At 38.7% G+C, this 19,499-nt stretch overlaps 1 protein-coding gene across 1 annotated transcript; it reads right to left on the bottom strand.

Annotated features, from left to right (window-relative positions):
- Positions 1-996: 996 nt before the first annotated feature.
- POLR1F (RNA polymerase I subunit F) lies at positions 997-4,628 on the bottom strand. The gene is made up of 4 exons (XM_027738956.2): positions 4,373-4,628; positions 4,147-4,288; positions 2,832-3,040; positions 997-1,455 (listed from the first exon to the last, which is right to left on the bottom strand). The coding sequence occupies exons 1-4, from the start codon at positions 4,600-4,602 to the stop codon at positions 1,071-1,073; spliced, it is 966 nt and encodes a 321-aa protein (XP_027594757.1). The 5' UTR covers positions 4,603-4,628; the 3' UTR covers positions 997-1,070.
- Between the last annotated feature and the right edge of the window lie 14,871 nt (positions 4,629-19,499).

The raw sequence follows: 19,499 nt of genomic DNA, 5'->3' as shown, positions 1-19,499 counted from the left end.
CATCGCCTTCTACCTCAGTTAAAGACTTAGTCTAAACCATTTCACACTATAGTTCTCCCCAGAACTCCTCACAATAGAAAAGAGCTGCAACCAAAAGTACTGATACTCAAAAAAATATTACACATCTATACCAGGAAAATTAGTTCTTCATAAAGGCACATTTATTAATGTCTGACTGTCATTTTCTCATTGTCAGAACTTGCCACTAACATTAATTCCAACAGTATGGAAAAATCTGACAGTAGGTGCCTCTTAGAGAGCAGTATTTGAAAGTTAAAACTAGAACAAGTTGGGAGTTGCGTTGCAGTTTAGGTTTTTTTTTTTAAGGAACTGTAAAGTCAGCAAGTGTGATGCTCAAAATGAGCTTTATCAAAGCCTGTCCCATTCCCATCTGCTTTATCAACCTGTACCTCAGTGGTATTCTGACTTGCAAGTGGTACTTCATCACACTGGATCACATTAATCTCCAGTCTTCCCTGTTCACTATGAATCAACCAATCATACTGTTTTTCCTAGAGTACCATGAAAGGTGTTCTGAAAGATCCAAGACACTAAAATTTGTGTAACCTTTAAGCCAAACTACAGTTTCATTCACAGGCATTCATGGTCCCTTACTACCTTCAAAAAAAAAATCTCAATCCCCAGGAATTCACACATATTTCCCAGAATCCCAAAGGTTATCCTAATCTACTCTCATAAAATCAAGACACCAAGTGGCAAAGATGGAATCAGAGTAGCAAACATCACAACTACCTAGTGACTAATGTGTGGAACTGGAAAGCAGATGCAGAGGTGATGCACATGTTCCTGTAATTACATTCCATGTTTCTTTTGTGCCCTGTTTTTCATTAAATAAAAAAGGCAGATATTGCTTCTATTCCATTTCTTCTATCAATTCTTTAAAAGCTCCTGCCTTTCAAGCAGGAGTTGGACATATGCACACAAACATCATCCAACCCTGTAGAGTAGACTGTTTAGTAAAGAAATACACATATGCATTTTGAAAACAGGGTTTTATTGGAACTTACAAAACATGTCTCAAATCTAATTCAGGAAAGGCACTTCAGGCTTTAGTCCCTTTTCTTTTTAGCTTTGGGTTTTTCTGACAGCTGAGATAATTCACTTTCTTCAATTTCACAATGCTTTCTTTTCTTTTTCTTTGACTTTTTATGGTCACTTTGGTAACCACTGGAGTCACTGGTAGGCAATACCTGTTCCTGTTCGTCCTTTTTCTTTTTCTTTTTCTTCTTGCCTGTTTCATCACATAACCCATTCACAGCATCAACACTTTGCCCTTCTTCATTTTCCCTCCCAAGGTTATTTGTCTCATTTAAAGGCTCTTCTGTTACATTATCTTCCCCAGAGTCATTCAAGCCATTTTCCTGGTGGTCAAGCTTTTGAATTTCATTCCCATTTGTACTGTCAGTAACGGTCTCAGATCGTCTGGGCCGCATGCTGTAAAAGAAATACACAAAATAAACTAATTCAGACACATGTTAGTGCTCCTCACACAGTAGAATCTCAAAATTCGCTAAAATGCAGTATTTACACCAAGTAGATAAAAGAGAAAAATTTGCTAAAAATAACAACAAATGGAGAGCATGATACTCTAATGACAGAAAACTATAAAGCCAGTTTAATACTTTCAGAGTAATTTTTATTACCTCACTAGCCTCCTTCTTACCTCACAATGAATATTCTTTCAAATCTTAGCCTAAATTTCTTCTCTAAAACACTGTACAGACCATTTAATACTTCCTTTTTCATCCCCTAATTCATAATTACACATCATGTAGTAAAGCTTTTTCGGTTTTTTAATTCTTTCACAAATACACACAGCTAATGGTCTAGTCAATCATACATGAGACACACTTCTGATTTTACCAAGCAATTATAACTGCTCTAAACAATTAAAACAAAGGTGATGCCAGAAAACTAAAGAAACAAACGAAACAAGAAAAAACCCAAACAAAATCAAAAACCCAGCAGGTACCATGCAACTCAAGAGCACTGGAGAAAATGTCTAGGAAGATAAATATGGAAAGAATGCAGTTTAAAACCATGGAAGAGGAGATGTCCCAAAAGGCACTAAGGACAAAATAATAAAATTTCGTTGTAAATTCACCGAAACAATTCAGAGCACCCTTCTAGATTAAAAAAAGAAAAATCATACAAAAAATATTATGGATTTCTGAGTAGCAGTCATATTGTACATTTAATTAAAAACATAACCATGTTGGCAGAAAAACACTGCTTAGTAATTGACTGATCTAAAAAAAAAATCTGAATGAACTCTTTTAAAGACAAGATTTTTTGCAAGCTGCCCTAAAAATTTAAAGAGGCCTAAGGAGGAAGGTGTCGCATTTTCTTATATCGTCGTTGAAATTCTTATGTTTGAGCAAGTCATCCACATCTAACTATTTGTGATTATGCAATATACACACACCTTTGTGTGTAAATGTCAAACACTGTGTTCAGAAACTCAGCTGTTTTCACTCGAAAAGCCTATGCACATTCATTATCACAGCTACTCTAGATATCTCAGGGTGTTATTTTGAGCATTTAATATCTACGCAATCAACAGTTTCACAGGTCAACACACTCGGATTTTTAAAGCTCAAAAAAAATCTAGTTTTAATTTTTCCAGAGCAAAATTCCATGCAAGTCCTTAACAGTGGAAAGTTTAATTTAAAACACCTAACACAGATTACATACAGACATGGGTTTGTACAAAAATAAGAAAGCTTAAAGATTAAGATGTAATTAAAATAATTTAGTTTACAACAGACCTATTAAAACAGTTAAAAATATTCTCTATCAGGGCACAATACCTTTTTTTAGTGAGTCCTCCTCGAATGAAGAACACCCCAGCTGTATCGGAATCCAAGTGCAACACTTGAAATTTCAGTTCATCCCCTATTTTTAACCCCAGCTCTTGCCACTGTACAACTGACATTTGTTCAGGCTTAGGGATAGATGCATTGAAGCACCCATGTATCAGGCAGCCAATATGACTAGGGGCCACTTTATTAATTACACCCTAAAAAAGAAAAAGAATGTCATGTGAAGATATAGCAAAGATCAGCCCTTTAAATGCACAAAACATATATTTAGGTTCCTATATGGACATTTTTCAACAAGAGTTTATGCACAAGTTATGGAGTCAGTTTATCAAGCAAATAAGGTAACTCTTTTTCACTAAAATCAAAGCTATTCCTGTATACTCTTCGTACAATTCCTCTGAAAATAGAACTCAACTGCAAGAGAAAGAAAGTCAAAACATGGGATTTAGCTACAGTGAGTACCTGAATAGAGCAGGTAACTCTTTCCTCACACTACAGGGATCAACTTGGATTTGAAGCCATTTTAAGTCTGATTTAGTTTTCTGAAAAGGTATTCAGGCTGGCACAGCACTACTTAGCAGCTGAAGATACAGAAGATGCACAGGAAGCTTTTAAGTACTCCATTTAGTGGGCTTCTGATACATCTGCATGTGCAACGATATTCACCTTTGTTTTGCCTAAGAATGAATGACATACACCGAAAATGTTTTCATTCTCTTCATTCCTAAACACATTTAGAAAGACACAAGCTATGCTGCAAAACGTATGGCATAAATACGAATGTAACCCAACTCTCAACTCACTTTTCCCAAAAGTACTGTTGCAAGGGTATTAACAAGGTAAAAGCTGTTCTGTAAGCCATACATCTCCTTTTATTGAAGGCAAGCTTCAACTTAATGTATTGCTCTTGTAAATGAAGGAACCAAACTCATGAGAATATTCTAAACCTTCCTGTCAATATAACAGATACACCTGTTTGAGAATTATGGGCTCTTCAAAGAAGAGCATGGATATGATATACACGACTATGGCACAGTAATATGTAATGTTTATGCAACAATGTTTTAGGTAATATATAATTATACAAAAAATTAACAAATTTAGGGACAGACAGTACAGATAGATAAATAAAAAATACCGGTACCAACTGGTAATAAATTGCTATTAACTAGTCATACACGAATAAAACATATCTCCACCTAAGCTCCCGACCACTTGACGCTGGAGATAAATCAAGCTTTGACTACCTAACTCAAAAAAAAAAAATAAAACCGCTCCGTGAGACGCCAAGGCATTGACATACCACCAGTTTTTTCCCTTTCTTGGGGCTGAAGATGACAAAGTCCGCCTCGATGTTGAGGTGGATGAATCCCTGGTCGTCGTAAATGTCGCCAAGCTCACCCACCACTTTGATGTTGTCGTAAGCCACGGGCACACCCTGAAGGCTGGAAGGGGAAGGAGGGGCGGGCCCCGTTAGCTGTTAGTGCGGACACAGCCCCCCCCCGCCGAGCCCGCCACCCCGCCCGCACCTCTCCGAGTATCGCAGCAGCTCCGCGTCCAGCTGGGCGCGGATGCCGGAGCGCTTGCGGCCCAGGAAGCGCGGCGGCAGCGCCACGTGTCTGCGGTGCGGCGCCACCACCAGGCACGAGTAGCGGCGCCCGACGAGCCCGCGGGCCGCGGCGAAGGTGGGGGCGGCGGCGGCGGGGGCGGGCGGCAGCGCCGGGGCGGGCGGCGGCGGCGGCTCCCGCGGCACGGCCATGCTGCGGGCGGCACGGGCGGCGCCCCGCGATGGCGTCAGGAGCCATCCATCCGGCGGGGCCCGGCCGCGGGCAGTGACGAACTTCCGAGGGCCGCCCCGCCTCGTCCCGCAATCCCCGTGTGCCCGCTCGGATGTCCCATTTCGTGCCTCAGCGGGATGTGCCTCCGTGCCGGCGTCATCTGTTTTCTCTTTTCAACGGGTTTTTGCATCCGTTTGCCCCGTGAACTGAAATCAAACATTTGGTAGTTTGGACAGGAGGTGTGTTACGATGTCATCGCATATTTAAATTGAACATCTGGTGATTTAGACAAAAGACGCACTGACAAATTACCTTAAGTGGCGTTCTTCTTACACGGCAATTTTAAGAATACAGAAGTTGTTTCCTGTTGCTAGAGCCCGGGTCTAATTTCTGCGTATAATGAGAAGTTTACTTGTAGAAATTTAGAAATCTCATCACTTCCAGTGTTACAAAAGCCTTTGAAACTAAATGCTACATCACCAGAAGGTTTCTTTGATTGAGCATACTGTGAAGACAGAACATGGATAGTTTTCACAAGTAAAATAAATAATGATCTTTGATTAACCACAGACTAGAAGACAGAAGGAGAAAAAAGATAAAACTTACAAAAATCAGAAAAAGGGTTGCCAGTGCACTGATCGCTGCAATGACCTACAAAGTAAGCTGCAGCACTACAAATAAAAACCTTGTCCTGTTGTAGCTGATGGAATTTGTTGTTGGATAGTGAAGACTTTGTCTAGAAAAGTCAGACTTTATGTGCACTCAGAGGTGCACAGTACCACCTTAAGATTTTACTTTAAACTGATTTAACTGAGCTGGTGCAAAAAACTTGAAAAGGTTTTAAATCTCATTGATTTAAATCTTAATTTATATCAACCTAATTTGTTTCAGGAATGTACACTTTCACACCGATTGAATCCACATGAGGATTGATATATCAGTTTCATTAAAGGTGGTTTTTTTTATGCTGTGGAAGCCTCAGAAACACTGTTCTGTGAAAACAAGCTTCAGTCAGATACCAGAAATCCTTGAACTCCCTATAAAACATTATGATGCAAAAACTTTTGAAACTACTGAAATACTGCATCACCAGAAGGTTTTCTTTGACTGAATGTACTGTGAAGACAGGACATGGTTAGTTTTCACAAGTAAAATAAATGGTATAATTTGCAGTACTTTACTGCAAGTAAAGTTGGATTAGTGTGAAAGAACTGACATAAAAATGGCTTTCAGATGTCATATCAAACTTGCAAAATTGAAAGAGAAAATGTCTTGAACTACTGTAATCTGTATTCCTTTGTGGCTTTAGTCCTCCAAGGTATTTAATGTCTGTTGAAATTAATTGTATGTTATACACTTAGCTTTCTGGAAGAAATATCTGTATTTTTTATTTCATCTATTCGAATCATATTTAAACCTTGCAATGTGCTTTCAATAACTGCCTGCACTTCTATTCCTAAAAGAAATATATGTTTCATAACTCTTATTTATGAGTGGATTTAGTTTGCAGTGAGAACATATAATACACAAAGGGCTCTACTCAACGTTATCCAGGATAATAAAACCTTACATCTGCTCTTAAAATAAAAACTGAGAATAAGATGGAAAGGCAACATGAACAAAAATGTGGACTTTTGTCTTTCATCCTGTAGTCAGGTTGGACAAGATGATGTTGGAAAGGCTCTCTCTCTCTGAGCCTGCAACAATCCAAGGTGATCTCCTTGGACTGTACTTTCTAATTGAATCTCCATTTATCCCTTCTACTGCACTTGGTCTTCATTGCACAGTGCTCTTGGGACCTCCACATTTGCTGTCAGGCTAAAGTAATCTGGAGAAGGAACTTTAAATCCTAATGATCCTTAAATCTATGTGGTAGGCTAGACCTAATTCAAAATAGCTTTCTTGAAATTCTTTTACTGTAGATAGCTGATCACAGTACAGACTGTTTTTCTCTGTGAGTCCATACCTGTCAGGTCACTCTGCTTGCTGATGCAAGATAGCCTAACTGTACCAAAAGCGGTGTTGTCTTACAGTCTTCTAGAGACTTCAGACCCATGGTATGACTTGGGCTTTCATTACCTGATTGTAAAAGATGTTCTGATGAAAGAGAGCCATCTTAATCCAGCTGCCAGCTGCCGCAGCCACAGATCAGTTCTTGAAACCCTCTGGACCATAACACTTAAGTCCTGTTGATTCCCTCTGTTCATTTCTTGTCTTCTTTTCCTTCCGTAGTTGTATATCTTTTCACTTCTTGATGTTAGCTTTCAGCTTAGAAAGTCTGTCTTGGATGACCTTTCAGCAGCACTGCCGTGAGCCTATGTCTAAAAAGGCAGCTAAAATCAATGTCTAAAACAGCACAGCCATTGGTATGTTTGCCAAGTCTCACGATGGCTGATAAGACTGTGCTGAGCCTGTTTGTCTCTAGTAGTCAGGTTGCCAGTAACAATAGGGACCAAACCCAAAAGCTGCATTTGCAATCACTGCTGTTCTTTTCCTTTCTGTTTTATCTGTGTTTGTCTTGTTTTCTTTGTGAAAGGAAGGCCAGACTCCAATAAGGAGACTCATTAACAACCGCAAATTCAGCACCTCTCAGCTTGTCTTTCCATATAGTGATTGCTATCTTCCATCCAGGTTTCTGGATTGACATTGTATGTTCAGTAGAAAGCTCACCCAATTGCCCATTGATGATCTGTTGTAGCAGCTGCAACTCATTCATTCAGAGGGCTGCCTGTATCCAGTATTAAAATCCTGGAAGTCTTAGCTGCGGCAGAATATACTACATCTCATGCAGAGTGGAGGAGTGCCTGTGGCGGTGTGTGCTGGAGTGGGAGACACACTCCCCCATAGGACTGTGTGCTCAAAGGACTCAGTGCATTTTGAAATTGAATCCATCCCAGGTTCCTTATTGCATGACTTGTGCGCTATAAAAAAGAGAAATGAGGAGATGCCTCAGTTGCATAGAAAGGTTGGATACAGTATAAAACTTGTGCTCTGAATTTTTTTTCAAATATTTTATTTGGCTTCTCATTTTTCGTTTTTTAACCCTACAGTATTTTTAATGACAGTTGTTGCTGTCATACTCAGAATGAGGAATCAGTAATCAAACTCAGTTTTGTTTGAAGTTGTATGGTGACAGATTTGCTGTCATACTCAGAATGAGGAATCAGTAATCAAACTCAGTTTTGTTTGAAGTTGTATGGTGACAGATTTGCTTCAGTATATTTGACCCTCATCTCAAATAGAGACTAATCCTAGCATGTTTGGTCATTGAGAATTAAGCATCTAAATGTCATTGAGGGTCTCAGCTCGTGGTCCTAAATATGGAATTCTGTTGGGCTAGTTTTGTGTAAGTTATTTTTGAGAGGGTCACCATTTAGTTATGTATAAAATCGATCAGTGTAAAGGGTTAGCTAAAGTTAACAATAGTTACAGTAGTAAAAGCTCATTTGACTGGAAATGGGAGAGGAATTAAGTTATTACTGTCAGGCAAACATCTCATTTGAGCAAATACAGGTGGTTAGAATGAATACTGTCATTGGCCAAAGAAGGTAGATACCAAAGAAGATGTCAGTATATCAGGAATCTCTCTGTCTCAGGGTTTGTACTTCAGCTAGGTGTACCAAATGCTGAAAATCCACCAGATGGCAGACTAAAGCCTTGATACTGAAAAGTACCGTCATCCAAAAAAAAGATGGTAACTGCATGACTGGCTGAAAATTTAATCTGTTACACCTTGCAGACTCTGCTTTGTTTTGTCAGCAATTAGTAGGTCAATCTTTAATAGCTAGGAAATTACTTAGAAAAACATTAAGGGGAAAGAAATGGGATAAGACATCAATTATGTTAATTTGTTTCAGCTAATAATTTGTCTTGATTTGTAGTGACGTTCATGATTCAAAGACAGGGACCTGTTAGAAGGAGTCTGGAGGAGGGCCACAAAGATAATCAGAGGGCTGGAGCTCTTCTGAGAAGGCAGACTGAGAGAGTTGGGGTTGTTCAGGCTGGAGAAGAGAAGGCTCCTGGAAGACATTATAGCAACTTCCATTATGTAAAGGAGGCCTACAAGAGAGTTGGAGTTTATGCAAGGGCATGGAGTGATAGGTCAAGGGGGAATGGCTTCAAACTGAAAGGGGTTAGGTTTAGATTAGATATGAGGAAGAAATTCTTCCAAGTTAGGGTGGTGAGGCAGTGGAACAGGTTGCCCAGAGAAGTTGTGAATGTCCCTTCCCTGGAAGTGTTCAAGGCTAGGCTGGATGGGACTTTGAGCCATTGGAAGGTGTCCCTGCCCAAGGCAGGAGAGTTGGAATTAGATAATTTTTAAGGTCCCTTCTACCCAAACCATTCTGTGATTCTGTGCCTGGGATAGACATCTCCTAACTGTTGGGGACTGCCTAGATTTGCCTTTGGCCCTTGATTCTCTAAGTAGGTTATTGCCAGCTGGGAAATGGCTGATATGGCTGGCGATCACTCTTGTGGAGATAAAATATCTTGTCTATAAATATACTACTGAAAGAACTGTATTCAAGTAGCTCCCTGGCCTTATATCTGTAGAAAAGAAGGAACCTGGTGTAAGATGGCTAGTGCTGGCTATGGTACCCCTCTCCAGTTTTGCTGGTGCTTTAAGGTGTAGTTTCAATAACAGAGACATCATGTAGAGATCTGGGTGCTGGGCTAATGCTGAGTCTCTCCTCTGTGTTTCACTCTGTGAGTGAAGTGTGTTCAGATACTGGCTTAAAGTACAGCAAACAATGTGAGACCATGACTTTTCCCATGTATACAAGAGGTGATGTTTCCATCCGGGAGGAAAGCAGCCTGTGCCAACATAAAGAACAGTAAGGCTTCTCCACAGCACTGTGAATGCTTCTAATTGAATGGTGCTAACAAATGAGATGGATGCATAGGTTGTAAGTGCAGTAAATGAGGTGTTTCGTGACAATCTGGCTGTGCTATTTTGTAGTTCATACTCTGAGAAACTTCTAGCCTTGTTTTTTTACTCCAGTGGTTTTAAAATTGTCAGGAAAGATAAGAATTAAGGATCCACAGGGGATTGCCTCCAGAAAAGTCAGCTATTACTAATTTTAAGAGTAGAAAAAAATGTCTTTTTGTCATCCTACTTTATGACTCCTCTACTTCTTCCAGATACTATAAAAGACAATCTTCTGGTTCTACTAGTAGTAGATTTCTCTGTCTTTTCTGTGCTCATGTTCTGTTAGAAAAGAATCGTGAAGACATTTATAATGACAAGAAGAACATTGAGACATTTAGACCTAAATCCTTGTTCAGACAAAACTCTAGAAATTTTGTAGTTTTTGCTGAGACACAGAAATTTTTAACTTACAGTGCTGTTCCTAATTTTTCATCTCTTTTTTTTAATGGAAAACCATTAATTCTTCTGGCCAGGAGACCGGGTCCCAAATCTGAGGAGTTTGCCATTTAAGAGAGATCCAAAGTAACCGTGCATTTGAAAGAAGGATACTTGATTATATCTCCTAGGCTACTTTCAAACTAAAACCCCTGTCCTGCAATCTGATTTTTACGAGTGAGTTTCAGGAGGATTGATACTTGAGAAATATTAAAAACAAAGATGAGGAATTCAGTTACGTGGATTTTTTTTCATTTTATCTGCAGACTTTAACAGGTAGATTATTGTCAACTGTCTTTATAGTAACAAATTAGTCTGTTTTCTTTTTTCTGTATTTTCTTCTGCAGTTAAAGGTATATGCTTTTCTGTTGATAGACTGGAAAAGTTGATGCCTTTGCCCTAAATTTAATGGAAATGAGAAAAGATATTTTTTGAGGTTCAAAAATGTGATTAGTTTTAGTATTGTGACAGTATAGTTTTGTTTTGGGTCAAATATGGACTTACTTGGATATTATCAAAATACTTCCTGTATTTCCATCCTACAAGAATGAAAAGAATACCTCAAATCTGATGGGAATTCTGTTCTCATATTGTAAGCCAAAGAGGCTGAGTAAGCATCATAGCATTTGCCTGTTTATGCTGTTTATTTTCCAGAACCACTGGGATTCCTTTTCCAGAAATATCCTTTGATAACTGAAATATAAGCTTTTAGTCATTTTTAATCAGTATTTTGTGTATAAAAATCTGCCTAAATTGTGAAGAAATTCTTCCTAGATCTGTGTTTGAAGACGAGCATAAAAATAATGACACCAGTGTAAAACAATTTTAGATTTATTATTTTTCTGCTGTTCTTCTCAGGTAATGTATACTACTTCAGAAAATCTATAATATAATTGATATTCTTAGAAGAGCTGAGCTTCTGACTATCAATAACAGCATTATCTGCCTTCAGGAAAATAAAAGGTTGTAGTCATTTTTTCCAGCGGATACTGAAGAGCTTGAAGTCACCATTTGCATTTGAGTACAGCAGCTCTAGGTGCTGAAGCAAAGGCACCTGCAGTAGTTTAGGTAATCTCCAATGCACAGTGCCTTTAGTAACTCTTATCTTGAAAACTGTTTGAGTGTCACTCACCTCTGAACAATTCAGTGCTAAATATCACTTGATGCCTAGATGGTAACTCTGAATGACAAGGTTAAAGATCAGATAGCATATTTTTTAGGCAATTGCCAGGTTGTCCTAGTTCAAAGATATTTGGTTTTCCCTTAACTTCCTGCTGAGTTCGTGGTTTAATTTGGCATGTCACAATGTTCTTGTTGACCTGGTTCTCACTGACCTGCTTACCATTACTCTATCCACCCACATGTAAAAATCCCAAGATATCAAAAGTTATGGTTATAGTAAAAAAAACCCTCAAGTGAAACAAAAAACCCCACAAAAATCCCGAAACCAAAACAAACCAATAACAAAAAAAAGGCCAAAAACCCCCAATCTGTAACAAACAAACAAACAAAACCCCCAAACAACCAATCACACAAAATCACATAACTACAAAGTGAAACAAAAGATGAGTATCAGGGACTCTTCTGTGAGAGTCATGACAAAAGCACAATTTTATTGTTCCCTAGACAGGTGGAAGTATAAAAAAAAAAATGCAATGTGAACAAAATCCTGCCCTCGTATCAGATTCTGTTTTCACTTAGACAAGTCGCTTAAGAGCATGAGAAATTTTCCTGCTTTGGCAGTGATGGAGGAAAGAAGCCCCAACACCCAAACTTGAAAGAAACAGTGCAACAAGCCGTTGCAGTAGTTCCCAGAGCAGTGCTGCTTTGTGTGCTCCTCTGTGCGGTAAATCTTTCATGCTTCATTCCGACAGAAGAGGGCCTCCCAGCGTAACCTTTAGTGAGACGGTTGACGCTCCTGAGAGATGGGAATGGGAGCTTGGATACTTTCAGACTGAGCAAAACGGGCTCTTGTGTCCAGGTGTGGTTCAAGAGGTATCCAAGTCCTCTCGAGGCAACCTGAGTTTTTAAATGCTCAGTTCCTTCACAGGTTCCTGATTTAAGGTAAAGATTCAGAACTCTGGATTAGGAGAAATATTTCCTCTGGAGGGGCAAAGCTCACCCCTTTCTCCCCATTTAGCCAAATACCTAAATAAACTTTGGACATTCCATAATATGTCAGGCTTGCAAGGCCTTGTTTGCAGCTTCCAAAAGTGTTTATCTGAATCTAGTGCCTTTTAACACTGTATTGGACTCATCAGTGGGATTTAACTTTTCATGGTCTTAAATTGTGCTTAGCCTCAGTTTTAGTATGTTATACTATCTCCATTGGAGGATTTCTAAAAAAATCCAGACCGGTTGTCAAACTGGGGTTCACTGGCATAGCCAGCCTCAAGCTGAACTCCAGAGAAGTGGTGTGAGGACGTTGTGTGCTTTAGTGTGCTCACAGCTTCTTCACAGCCAGATGAGCCATGTGTGGTGCAGCCTGGCTCACTCACAGGCAGCCAAGGGTCAGCTCCTCCACAGCAGCCAGGCTGACCAGCTGCTGGAAGCTATGAGCAGTGAAGGTCACAGGGTTCAGCACACTTAAACCCACACTTAGGCCTGTTCCTAATCTCTTGCTGATGAGCTATCCAAAAAGTTGAGTAATCTGGGCTAAACCAGCACCAAGTTCTTTCATGGTGAGTAGTGTCTGCTTCTGCAGTCACCCTCGGTGCAATCAGTGGGGCAGTTCATGTGGCACATGAGCTTGTCATTTGGAAAAATACACTTTTTTTTTTTCATTCTGTTTTCATTTCCTTCGTTGTTTTCATTCTGTGTCTCAGGGCAGAAGGCCAGATGCCCACAGTAGTGTTGTACATTTTTGGACCATCTCCACAAATGCTTGCTGACAGGAGGAACTGAATAGCTCTCCCTGGCAGCCTCCTCCCTGCCAGGCTGTGTGCATCCCATGGAAGAGGACAACTTGGGGTGCTTTGTCTTGTGACTTTTGCTAATTTTCAGCTCAGCAGAAAACTACAGACACTATTAGGAGGAAAAGGCCTCATGTAATTTTTCACCACAACTGCATTCCAGTGAACCTATGGGGTATTCTAACATACAGTATAATTTTCCTGGCAAGTCACTGCTATTTCATACTTTGAGGGTATTTATTTATCTGCCTTTACTGGATATTGTGCCTGGGTGGATGCATTATTTTGGATAGGCTGTCTTGTGCAGTTTTATAGATTGAGAATAATTAAACTTCATGGTTGTCATACAGTTTTGGTAGGAAATATTACATATGTTTATATGGAAAAAGATTGAAAATTCTTAGATTTATAGAGAGAACAGGAGTATGCCAAGTTATGAAACTTTATTTGGAAATAAGGTTCTACTTAAATGTTCTTAAGACAGTAGTATAAACATTGGAAATGGAAATGCCAAAGATATCAGTGTCATCAAAGACAGAGATTTAAAATTAAATTCTTAGTTCCAAATAAATGTGCTGTTTTGACAGAACCTCTTCTCTTTGCCAGTAAGCTGGTGGGCATCTGTTATGTTTCCATTCTTTGATAGAACCAGTAAATATCCTGGAAGTCCCCAGAATGTACATTTATTTGAAACCAAAAGTAAATAATTCCAAACAAACCTTCAGTGTTTAAGCATGAAACATTTCTTTGGGTTAAGAACAGTGCATTTGAGGGAACCATTGAAAAGAGTCATCTTAAAGATTTGCAAGTATTGCAGACTATAAATTTAGGTGTCATGAGGAGTGAAGGATGGTGCACTCTCCATTGGAGGACTGTGCAGACAATGCAGCTCTGATTGCATTGACTGATAGAAATGGGCATTTTTCACTGTTGGGTGCTGATGGAAAGGTGGGGAGAAAGCAGTAGAAATCTCTTTGTTTGTCCCTTCTTTTCTTTTTTTTCCTTCAGTAAATCTGTACTTACAAAATTTTTCTTTATTCTGATTGATCACTTCTGTGCCTGCACATCCAGTTGCTATTTTTGCAGTGTTCAGGGCAATGCAGATTAAGGCTCTGATTCTCACACTGACACCACTGCAAACTAAGAATAGTTACTAGTCATTGGGCTTGTCTGAGTTTTAGTCTACCATTCATAAAAGAATCCTTGTTTGAGACAGTTGTCCAGGTTTAATTTTAAACACGGGTCTTAGTTCCATTACTCTCAGTGGAAGCAATCTGTTAGCATGTCTTTATATATAGTCCTTAAAAGAGACATTAATTTAGTAGTCGAGAAGCTGGGCCCCAAGGTACATGCACATACTACCTTTTCTTCATAAAGCATGAACAATTAATTTTATATATTTTTCATTATTTTTCATGTGTGTGGATTTTTCAAAGCAAATATTAAATATAATAGGATGCAGCATAGGGGAGTCACAGGCATATGACATAAAAGAGTAAATTGAACACAAAATGAAAGTTAAGAATTACAATGAAAGTGAAGAATTTAAAGATATGTTGATCAAACCTACCTTTTTGGATTTGGGTTTTTTTTTTTTTGTTTTATTTTTGGTTTTGGATTTTTGGTGGTTTCTTTGATTGGTTGGTTTTGGGTTTTTGTGATTTGGGGGTTTTTTTGGTTTGTTTATTTGTTTTTGTTTGTTTGTTTTGATGTTCTTTTGGGTGTTTGGGGTTTTTTTTTGCCGCTATTACAGTTATGATGTGCCAGTACATCAATTAACCTCTAAACTTTTTCCTCAGATTTCTTTTTCCAAGTTTTCCAGTCTTGCAACAGGCCTATACAAGCTCATCACTGCAGCCATAGAATTACTGCAGAGTGAAGACTGTTGCAACACTGTCTTGAATGGCAAATTGCGATAAATTATTATTTATATATCCTTGAAACTGTTTTGTTGGATGCTCACCCTGGCTCCATTACTTGCCAAGAGGCTATTATGACTCAAGTCCATAGCACAGACTCCGAAAAAGCTGACATATACCCTAAGAGGGGGAAAGAAAGGTCATTCCCTCTTGAGCAAGCCATTTAAAATAAGACAAGCATCTTTCTTTTGACAAATGGGAGTGTAATCTCTACGTAGTCTTTCAGCTTTGTTTGACAGCTGGCTTTGAAAGTTAGAGAGAGCAGAGCTCTGTCTGTGCCAAGCTAGGCGTGGGTTTGAAGCAGTGTAGGTGTGCCTGTGCCAAACAATGCGTTACTGTACATGCTCTGCAATGTGCAGAAGCACTGTATTTGTGTGTGTGTGGTTTTGTTCAGGTTTGTCGGCCCTACCTCCTAACATGGCCAAGTAGCTCAGGTCAGGAGTGCCTTAATAATACAACTTCACTGTAACTGGTTCTGCATCTGAGGGTTACAGGGGCTCTGTAGCATTCCTTATGGCTTAGTGTAAACCTTTTAAGGTCTTAGGTGTATAGGCATCAGTGTTAAACTTGCCAGCCTGCAACAAATTCACACAAAAGATCTGTCTATCCATTGATGGAAATCAGGGAAGGAGACAGATTCTAAAATATATATATATATAAAAGAATCCTTATTTTCCTCATTACTCCTATGGTGAAATAGGCTGTTTGTCTGAGAGGAAACTGGGGAGAGAAAGCTGAGAGAGTATGAAATTTTATTCAATTTTAAAATCCTTATAGGATAAAAATTAGTTCGAAACAATCAAAGAGAGATGAGATGAGAACTCAGCCTGCTGGCTGTCAGTCCAATGTAACTTTGGTAAGGCAGGGATGAACGGGATAAGGCATTCAAGATACTGACATAATTCCTGTGCACAGGAGAGAAAGGGTAAGTTTACATGGGAAAATTGTAAAGGGTTTAGGAAAGAAGTAAAATATAGAAATTGTTTGGAAATTTTTCCCACAGTGAGGGAACCTAAGAAGCTTACCTAGAAGAAGGATAAGACATGACTTGCTCCCAGTTTCTCCCAGGCTCCTTCATTTAGCAGACAATAGAATAGTGAGAACCAATGCCTGGAAAATCTCCATAGAAAAAAGTCACTTTAAAGTGGGAAAGTTTGTACTCATTCGAGTAAGGGAGGTGACAGATTACATCTTTTGATGTAAAAACATATGTTGCTTTAGCAGATGTTATGCGATTGATAAAAGAATTGTCAGATGAAGTATAAAGTATCGCGTCTTGTGCTATACAGAAGGAAAAGATAATCATAAGTTTCTTTCTAGTTTTAAAATCCATTCAGGGATTTCTTCTTGTGTGAATGTCTTAATTTACAAACTCAACAGTTTTATTCATGGTTTTGTACATTATTTTTAGCAAGCAGAAAATAGAAGCAAAACAATCCATTGTATAAATATGACCATACAGAATTCCATGCCTTTGGTAGCATTTAAATCCAGAACTCTTGGACCATTTCAAGATCTCTTCTGCTGCCACCATAGTGTGGGTATAAGTATTACCCTACCGTCTTTTATGTGTAATAGTTACCAAAGGAGCTCTAATACACATACTTTTCCAGGACACTACACAATTAATAAATAGTTCTCAGAAAAATAGTATCTGTCAGCATTCCTGGAGTTTATTCCTGGATTTAGGGGGTAAGACAGCAATGATATCAGTAAATGTAGTAAACCACAGGAATGTAATACTGTCAGTCTGCATGTTTGGACTTCATGGTTTAGATTTAGAGTTGCCTTGTTTGCAATCTCACTGTAAAATGAAGGCAATGATGAGTGTTTGCTTTCTCTGGGCAAGGAAAGTAAGAATTGACTCAATACTAAGCACTTTGAAGGATACACTGCATTTTAAGAGAAGATGAGAAATAAGGGTGGATATAAGACATGACCTCCTAGCTTCAACAAGCATTAAATTGGAGGAGGAGAAAAAAGGGTTCACTGATGTTGTGGGAGAGGAGCTGGACAAGTTTGTGATCCTGGTAACATAATTTGATTTGTCTCACGCTAGCTACTAGTAATGGGATGCAAAAGAGGGCAGGAAATCCTAATGGTTCTTAGCTCCTTTAAATCTATGTATGCTTTCTTAAGAGTACAGAGAGGATTTGTGTTGACTCATATACCTGTCAGTGGTATATATACATATCAGTGGAATTATAGGCAGCATTATAGTGACACTTTGCAGTTCAAAGCTCTTTCAGTTGTCCTTATGGTCCCTCTTCCTCCCTGCCTTCCTAACATGTTCCCATTGCACTTTATGCCGGTTCATCAAGACAGCTATTTTCCTGGATGTAGAGTTATTTTTAACTAATTAACCTGGTCAATCTGTTCAAAATGCCATAACTGCATATATTTTTAGAAAGACACATTTTGCAGTTTATGGCAGGATTATACATTTCAGAGTGATCTCTGGGGAAAAAAAACCCCAAACATTCTACTGGTCACAAAGCAAAATTACACTGATGTGAAAGTCACTAAAGCAGTCTGCTGTGACTCCATGCTTAAAGGACATAAAAGATACCTTACAGTAAATCAAATATAATGTAATGTAAGGGGAACCCCCTCAAAAAAACTACCACCGTCGTATATGCTCAGAGCTCATTTGCGGGAACTGCAGAGCAATTGTGAGGGTGCTCTGCACAGTTTATTGTTAGCTGTCTGGCAGAAGTAGGTGTGCCTATGCTGTGTCTTCGATGTTTCTTTGACTACTTTGAAGAGAGGTGTCAAGAGAGACCTTGGTGCAGCCCTCTAGACTTTTTGCTCCAAGCCAAAGCTGCTTCTTTCTGTAGCAGAAAAACACTTTCATGGCCAAACAAGTCTCTACAGGCACACACCTTCTAAAATTCCAGCTACTGATTTATCTCATCCAGTTCCTTCTTTTCCTTCAGAACACCAAATTGCATTTTCATAATTTTATAATTAGGAGGAAAAAAAGGTCTTTTTGAGTAAGTTTCACAAGGTCATTTAGAGTTTCTCAGGCTGATAATATTAAACTAGGATGGATTTAGCATCAAATTATGTTCTACAAAATATATTCTGGTTTGGTGTTTTTTTTTCTGCCCTCCCCCCCCAGAGACTGAGTCTGTCTGGTTACTCATTGTACAAGTTCTAAAAATATTCTTTGAAATCTGTCCAACAGATTGTACATGTACAACAGCTTTGGTTGTACACATTGACTGGTTTGTGTTGGAGGTTTATGGTAGAGCTAAGGATGTCACTTTAATACAGAAAAGGAAAGCCAGCTAGAAACATTTTAGGCAGAAAGATTATGGAGTAGTATCTACAATGATATGGTAGCCCTAATACCAGTCTTCTTTTAGATTTTTCTAAGCTTTTAATTATAAAAGGTTCCTTTTAACTCCTTAACCTGCCTGGGACTGGAATCTGAAAGGATTAAAAATGGCTTAAACCATTATACTCGTCTTTTCACTCTATCTTCAAAATCACACTCTCAGGGAAAATTCTGGTACAAGCATGACTATTTGTGATTATGGCTTATGCATATCGATTTCCTATTGAATGTGGTCTGCTCCACTGTTCTTCATACCTTTCCAGACCATCTGAAGGGTAATTCATATATCCTAATGCAACAAATATATATTGAAGATTGAGCAAGACAGAGATTTAAAACATATTATACATACTTTTCTGCACAGTTTGCAATAAGAACTGTTGATTGTTGTAAATTCAAAACATGTGTGTGTTTCTCATCAGCTGGGGTTCAATGAAATGCAAAATATAACCTAAAATATAGCCTAAAATATAAAACATACATCAAGGACTTATCAGGTAAGTCCTACACACAAAGTTCAATAAGTAAGTCCCTTCAGGAAGAGTGTTGCTTGACCTAGTAAATAACAGCTGACTATCTCTGAGAGAATCTGAGCCAGCATCTGCTTTTCCAGCAGCATGAATCAGATATAACTGCGTCAACAGCAATACATGTTTCATCCTACTTAGATTAAAATGAATCTTGGTGCCCAGCCTTCAAGCTGTTGGTGTAGATACATTGGCTGGTCTCATTCTGAAAACTGGAAGTTTTGTTTTTCTTGCAGTTGGATAAGTGGAATGAATGTCCTTTCAACTGTATCAGTTGTATGTAAACATACGGTTTGTATAAAAACATACAAAAAATGTTTCCATTGCAGTTGAACTCTGTATGCAGTTGTGGAACAAAACTTCATTAAACAAAGTGAAACTTTTCCTAAAATTCCCTTACTTCATCCATATATTGTGGTCATTTAGTTTGAACTTAAGAATCCTGATCCTCTTTATATGTCTCAGATAAAAGCAGTCTTTGTCACATTTGTTCCCAAGTCTTTTGAATTCCAGATTCCAGATTTGCTTTTCAAGGCTTTTATTAATGCAGGGACCAGCCAGTTTTTCTGAATTCTACAGGCTTGGCACCAAAAGAAGGAAAAAAAAAACCCTAACAATTGAATCTGGGGCCCAGATCTCTTCTCTCTCCTTCCAGCACCTCCTGAAATGCAGCAGAAGTGGTGTAGTTGTATTTCATAAGTTACAGTAGGGCTTCTAACATTGTGAGCTTAGAAAATATATCCTCATTTCCTTTCCAAAGCATAAGAAAGTGGTTATTGTACTGCACTACTGTGTTGGTTATATAAGAATCACCCATT

The sequence above is a fragment of the Pipra filicauda genome, unplaced genomic scaffold (assembly GCF_003945595.2).
Source record: "Pipra filicauda isolate LSUMZ 115617 unplaced genomic scaffold, ASM394559v2 scaffold66_size7647185_pilon, whole genome shotgun sequence".
NCBI lineage: Eukaryota > Metazoa > Chordata > Aves > Passeriformes > Pipridae > Pipra > Pipra filicauda.
Note: the sequence above shows the minus strand (reverse complement) of the source record. Positions and strands in the feature narration are given on the sequence as shown.